This window comes from Corvus cornix, chromosome 10 (assembly GCF_000738735.6).
Source record: "Corvus cornix cornix isolate S_Up_H32 chromosome 10, ASM73873v5, whole genome shotgun sequence".
NCBI classification, from domain to species: Eukaryota; Metazoa; Chordata; class Aves; order Passeriformes; family Corvidae; genus Corvus; species Corvus cornix.
The window spans coordinates 15,253,081-15,260,513 of record NC_046340.1 but is presented as its reverse complement, the minus strand read 5'-3'; the positions used below and the strand labels follow the sequence as shown (position 1 = coordinate 15,260,513).

Genomic DNA, 7,433 nt, shown 5'->3' with positions numbered 1-7,433 from the left:
ACAGGAAACTGTCTGAACATCACCTCACAAGCTCACAAAGCATTTTAAAGATCAACACAGAATAAAACCTACTCAAATTTGGGAAAAAAATTTAATATATACAAGATGCAACATATAAAAAACGTAAATTACAACTTCAGTTTATGAACAGAGAGTGCTTTCTCCTTCTTCTGTTTCTTCTTTAATTTGCTTGCATCTTTGATTTGCATTCTCACTTGATCTTGCAGCTGAGAAAAGAAGGCCTGGGATGATTTCAAGGCCTTGTCTTTACCTTCATCCTGTCAATGGACAAAACATTTGTTATAACCGAGAAATGTACAAACAGTACCATTATATTACTTACTAGTTACTCACACATAATGGTATTTGACTTCAAAAAGATCTGGTAACTGATTTTCAAAGGGTATTTTTCACCACATTTTTATTCCACTCCTACTATCTAAAGAAATAAAGATTACATTCTCTTTCTAAGTAGCAATTAGCATGATCGGTAAGAGCAGGGGCATATCAAGAACAGATCCTGGCACATCATGAATTACAACTGGGTACCTGTATTTTGTATTCTGCTTGCCTTCTGAAAAGGTAAGCACAAGCATCTGGAAGTAATGAAGTTATTTTTCCTATTAGTTTCTAATACTTCAGAATTTCAGAGATTTTTAGAATTTTATTTAAAAGACATCGTAAGTGGTACACAAGTTTACTGTTTTATAGCATGCAAAATAATATCAATCTGATGAGAGTATAGGGAAGGCTCCAAAATAAGGACAAAGTTAAATAGGAATATTGTATTACAAAACAGTTTAAGTTACCCAAAGCTTATATAGAACATAGAAACCTAATGTGCATTCAAGTAGTCCCACTTGATGAAGTGGAATGGCTTCAATGCAGGAAATAAAGAACATCTATTTGCAAGAATATCACCTTGTGGACCTTGAAATGAACAGAAAAGTAGCACCTCACACAAAATCATTTCTTCCTGATGAACATACTTTTATGTAAAGTAATTGTATCATACAGCTTTTTCATATTTTTCCAACCTTATACTTGTAATTCTCTGGGATGAAGTTTCCTTTCCTCTTTCTAGATAAACATTATCTATCCTTGGGATTTTAGTCTTACCTTGAGCAGAGATGCTTTGCCTTCTTTGGTAAGCCTTTTTAATTTTGCTGCAGCAGCTTTTTTGCTAAGTTTTGTGCCTTGTTCTGGTTTCATCTTTTCAAGAAGCTTTTGACGTTTCTCCTTTTCCCTTCGCCTCATTCGTTTACGGAGCTTTTTCCTTCTTAGGTCTCGTTTCTTGTCTGTGGGAGTCTTTTCTGCATCTGTTTTTACATCACCAGCTTTGTTCTTTTCCTAAAGAGAAGAAGATCTTTAGATCCATAACAGTGCAAAAGACAAGACTCACTTCACAGAACTCAAATCTGTCTCAGCATTTCCATTATTACAAGTGCCAGCTCAGGATAAGGCAAAGGTCAAAAACTGGCAAAAGCTGGGAAATGAGATTTGTAGAGTTGGTCCAGGACAGGCTAATCACTCTGCTCTAGTGACATTTAGCTTTCCCCTTCCCAATACCCACATATATGTTGGGACAGCAATGGCCATCACATAACAGTCTAGACCAAAACCAAAGCATAATACTATGGCCTACGGGAGCCAAATAAAATACATCTTTACCCAGATAGAAAAAAACAAAACAAACAAACAAAAAACACCTCACCCCCCAAAACCCCCCAACAACCAATGCTAAAATTCTAGACAAAAAGGTCCACAAGGTGAGGAAACACCCACCAGGATGAGAAGGGGCAGAATTTCCACTGATCTGAGAGACAGTACAACCTTCTATAAACCACACAGATCCTCTCCCAATCCTTATGCCATTTTATATTTACCTTGATCTCCTCTGGTGCTAAGAGAGCAGCATCACTAACAGCAACTGGTGCTACTTCTTCCACACTGATAGCTGGAAGGTTCGAAACGATTTTAACTTCTGGCACCGGCTAGAAATAAGGTGACACATTCAGGACTGAGCACACCATCTCAGCAGCTGACAGACAACTGAAGATCCCAAGTATTTGGGTTTGTTTAGAGTCAATCACAGTGCATTTAATATGAAATAAGAATGAGCTCAGTAAACATCAATGTTTACTTTACTTTCCATTTCTGGAATATATTTTAAAGTATCCAGTTCAAAGAAAAAGGGAGAAAGCCCACAACTTTATGAAACTTATGCACTTACTGGTTTGGGTGTGAAGTGGAAATTACAAAGCGCATCCAGCTTCTGGAAGAGTGAATCCATCATTTCCTGAATTTCTTTGTGTTCAGGATTTTCTTCCTCTTCAGTCTTTTGCTGCATTAGAAATGCAATGTAATTGTAACACCATTCATACAGCCATTTTACTTTAGGAAGTGTGGTAACAACACAATGTACAATTCAGAGCCATTTCACTGGTGAACACTTAGAGAAAGACTCAAATACTTCCACTTTGAAAGTGTGTAAGTGAACACACAAGATTATGTGGTGTGAGCTTCAAACCCAAAGGCAAGGCATTGTTTACAGTACCTGGTGAAGTTTCATGTATTCTTGCTCGTAGATTTCAGCAAGACTCAGCTTACTCTTTTCATGATCCAAAGCGATCCGTTTCTTGTACTCAAAAGCTTCCTCTTTGGGTTTTTCTTTTGGTACTACATCATCCCATGCCTGAGAAAGTCATAAAGTAATGACCAAGTGCAACTACAGTCAAATATCAGCTACATCTTATTTAGAACATTTTTCAATTATTTATCTGGCACATTAACTAGTTTATGCATGTGGCTTCCCAGGACTCATTAAGTTTCACACTTTCATTTGGAAAAAAAAAAAGTAGTAAAAGTTACAGGTCTAGCTTGTGTCGTTGTTTTTAGTGAATGAGGGCAAGAACTGTAACAAGTTAACAAACTCCTCCCCATCTTTTTTAATTCAACGAACAATAAGGCTCAACAAGCTGTGAGATACAAAGTTTCTATCAGTGGCTTTGAAGAAAAACGAAGTAAAAAACTGAGTTTGGGTCACTGCTCAGAATGCTCAGAGCACTAGTTATGGTAACAGTCAAAACTTACAGACTGGCATTATATTCCAAATAAATCCTTACAGTTTCATATGGACACACGCATGTTTTGAAGTGCACCAAAGCTTGGTGAGTAACAGGGATATAAAAATGGGGCTCCTTAGAAATCTAAAGACATGTTCATCAAGACAAAAGCATACAACAACCTGTTGCAGAAATTAAGATAACTCTACACCTAACATTGGAAATGCTTCAAAGTCATCCTTAGAATGTGCCATGTGAACCAAGCCTATGAAAAATATAAGGAGGAACAGGTAAGATAATATTAACCTCATCCAATATTCTCTGTTTAATGATATCTTCAAGCTGAAAAGTAGTTTCTTCTGTGATCACAGGTGCTGAAAGGAAAAAGTGAAGTATTTTAAGATTAATGTTTCTCCAGCAAGAAATAGTTCTTGTTCTACGAAGAATAAACTACAGAAAAGAAAGTAAGGCCTTCACAAAAATGTGGCAATTGAAGGTGAAGTAAGTAAATATAAGTACAAGCAAGTCATATTATGTGAGGCTCATAAATTACCAGGTCTGCCACCAAAGTTATGATTTTCCAGGTAAATTAAAAATTAACAAAAAATATTATAATTTCCTGTAGTTTCCACTGTGAAAATGCACAACCTCAAAATGACATCAAGAAGTTTAACTTGGTGTTCTGTTACCCTGCTCCTGAGTCACAGGTGTTTTCAGCAAGGTCAAAGGGCAGAACACCCAACATGGTCTGCAACATGCAGTCAGGAAAGCCCTGTCCCTCTCCTTACCCATTCGGACTGCATGGTCAAAAAGTACTGTTTCTTCCAAAAGGCTGTTCTCAGGGCGTTTTTGTCCAGTCACTTCTCCTTTAAGCTGCCAAGGTTTCTCCTCTAACAATGCTTCTTCTAAACTTTTTATTTTTTTGCTCATCTGAAAAACACAATTTCCTAAGAAGTTTAAAATAGAACGCACTCATAAACCCACAGCAAGAAATTAATATTTACTTCAGGTACATGAGGGAATATATGATTGCCAATGTACCTATGTAGATAAACCACATTTTTCTTAAATTTTAAACACCCTCTTCATATTTGCTAGACTGAACAAATGGCACAACCAGTCAAAAAAAAAAAAAAAATTGCCACTCTTTTGAAGTATTAGCCAAATAAAATATGAAAAAAACAACCAAACCACAATTACCTTCTCCTGTCTCTTCTCAAAAGATGACTTTATTTCACTGGGATTGATGCTCTTCTCTAATTGCACTTCAGTTACATCTTCTGTTTCACTGTCATCTGGCAAACTAAAAGTTACTTTTTTAGAAGCTTCTTTACTTCTTATGTGCTCCACCATTTCATCCATGTCCTCAAATCTGTAACAATAACATTTAATATAAAATAAAGGTAGAGAGGCCTCTATAATTTTTCACATGAAGATGTTTCAGCCCTTAGACCAACTAACTTACACTTTACAACCAGTCTCAAAGACTCCCCTAAAGGTAGAGGACTCTAGGGAAACTTCTGGATAATAAAAAAACTTTGAACAGCTCTAAAATGCTTTATTCACATAAATATCAAGGGATAATACTAAAAAAATTTAAATAAACTGATTTTAAATAAGGTGACAACACAAACCATGAATATACAACAGTTAACTGAGAATGGCAAACTATGACCAGAGTGAGTGTGGCATTCCCAGTATTTTCTACTTCACTTTAGTGTAAAATTACAAGGATATTTTCACCTGCAAATAATGCCTATACTTACTCAGACATACTTTCTTCATTTTGCTCTTCAACAGCACTGTCTGCTTCCTCTTCCTGATCCTCTTCAGCATCATTAGCTACTAAATCATCATCATCATCATCATGAACTGAATCAAAGAAATCTTTGTACGTCATATCTCTAGAACTTTTAATTGGCTAAAAAGGTGAGAGGGAAAGAAAAAACCAAACAACAAACCACAAGTGTTAAGACTGACAGAAATGAAAGGGTATCCTGTCTTTTAAAGTTTTTAGTGCCTGAGGAACAGCACTACTTGTGTAACAGTAAGTCGGGTTAGTGATGCATTAACCTGTGGTAGGGCATCATAGCAAAACTGATTTCTTTTACCGCTATTTACAATTCTCTATGACTTAAACATACAGAAGTCAAGGAGCTGTATATTTTGCCAAATACTTGTTGGAATGCACACAAATTCCCTGGGTATATTTCTTACTTGCTACTGAGAATGTCTGGTAATCTTAAATAATAAAATACTTATTTTTGAAACAATTGCTCATCAATTTAAGTTATATCAGAGTTACAAAGCCATGTCCCTGGAAAAAGCCCTTTGTTCTGCATCAGCCACCTTAGTGATCTTTAACTGCCAGATGCTGAGTGACAAATCTTTTTCATTTGCTGGGTCACCTATTCTGCAATTCTTCAAGGTCCCTTATTTCTTGTGGGTACTATCTCTTCCTTTATTTATGTAAAAGCCCAAGGCCCATCTAAGGGGAGACTGGAATAGCAGGATACTATGTTCTCCTACACTAGGACTGTGTCCTACCAGATATTCATTGTTAAAAGTAAAGCTTCAGAAGTAATCATTAGCCACTAAACAAATTTAACTTGGCAGTTTCTACACAGAGTTAAACAGCTTATGGTCATCCTAACAGATATCAGATTTTGATTTAAAGGAAAAGGGATATCAGAAAATTATTTTACTGGTATTCTTACTTTGACTTTAGCTTCTTCAGAGTCTTCTTCCTCATCATCTGAGATAATGTCTTCAAAATAATTAATATCTTCTTCTTCTTCTTCTTCTTTGTCTTCCTTCTCTGCATGTTCTAAAAAAGCTTCCATCTCAGCCAGCTTGAAAAACTTGTCATCCACTACAGATTTTTTTCCCTTTTTTTTCAATGTGGTTTTCTTGGCTGTTTTAGCTTGTTGCTCCAGTGCTTCAATATCAAAGTCAATATCAGAATCCTCATCACTGTATTTCTGCATTATGCTTTCTCTGAGTTTACTTTGTTCTTCTTTAGCTTTAGTTTTATCTTTATCTTTTGTATAAACACTCTTCTGTTCAGTTTCTGCTTCCATTATGGTGTCTTCCAATTCCTTGTCACTGCTGGTCTCCACATCTGAGCCGTCCTCTTCCTGGTCTGAGAGAAGGCAAAGATCTTCATCCTCGGCATCCCTTGCAATGGATTTCTTGAAGAAATCGAGAACTGCATTGTTCTGGAGCTCTAGTTGCTGCCAAATCTGTTCTTCATCAAAATTTTCTATCACCAGCTCTTTTAGAGGACCCCCACGAACTATGTGAGTTCCTTTATTCAAATCGTAGAGAGTCTTTGTCATTGCTCTGAAGTCGGCTGCCAGTCCATCCTGCACACTAAGAGCACAATAAATAAAAGACCTTAACACCGTCCATTAAGTTAATCACACGGTCACACTGCTGCTCTTTTTATATCTGCTTTGGTAGTTTCTGGTGCTACAGAACAGCATCTTTCAACAATTACATAGTGGCTTAACTTTCTACACATCTCTTAAAGTACTGCTAGTACACATTCATAGAAAAAAATAGACAGAATTCTTAATCCTTTCAGCTTTATTACACTTGGTGTATGAAGTAGCAGCTAGACAGAACATTCCAGCTTTCTATAGCTGCATCTTACAATACGCTGATCGTATTTAAGCACCTCAGACATTTTTGGGAAGTAAACAGTACAGCACTAAACACCTCAATCGTCCAAGAGCCAGACCCCAAGTTTCAAAGAGGTAACTGCCCTTCTCCACCGCCTCACTCCTCAACTTTTACACCTGGGCAGTCTTCTCCAGATTTTTCTCTAGGGCTACCAGTGCTTCCCCCCGCCGCCCCGCGGTACCTGAGGAAGCACTCGGGACGCGCCGCCGCCGCTCCCGCCACCCTGAGGCACGTCTGGATTCCCTGGATCCCGGGATGCCCGGCACGGCCGCCATTGCCCCGCACACACGTGGGTACCCGGCACCGCCTCCACCGCGCGGCCCAGCACTCCGGTCCGGCCGGCTCCCGCGGCCGCCGCCAAGGTTCCGCACACAGGGTTCCGTTCCGCCCACGAAACCCTGCCCCGCCCCGCCTCCCGGGCCACGGCATTCCCGCCTCCTCAGCCATGGCATTCCCGCCTCCCGAACCAAAGCATCCTCACCTCCTGGCCCTGCCCTCCGTCAGAAGTGCCTCGTTGTCCCAGAACCGCAAGCAGGGTATGGCAGTCATATACCGGCGGCTGCTGCTTCCCGCCCTGGGAAGGGCACGGTGTTGCTACAGACCAGGATGTGCATCAGCACAGGGAAACCTGCTCTAAATATAGTGAAGCTACAGTCGTCTTCACAGTTTTGAGTCTCTGACCTA

The 7,433-nt window shown here is 38.9% G+C and overlaps 1 protein-coding gene across 1 annotated transcript; it reads right to left on the bottom strand.

Moving 5' to 3' along the window:
• Positions 1-69: 69 nt before the first annotated feature.
• Positions 70-7,039, bottom strand: MPHOSPH10 (M-phase phosphoprotein 10). Its single transcript, XM_010390791.4, is given in 12 exon segments — positions 70-278; positions 1,120-1,350; positions 1,887-1,994; positions 2,234-2,344; positions 2,558-2,695; positions 3,372-3,439; positions 3,854-3,995; positions 4,266-4,437; positions 4,832-4,986; positions 5,783-6,437; positions 6,931-6,997; positions 7,000-7,039. Coding segments are annotated over 12 exon segments (2,022 nt in total). The 5' UTR covers positions 7,025-7,039; the 3' UTR covers positions 70-128.
• Between the last annotated feature and the right edge of the window lie 394 nt (positions 7,040-7,433).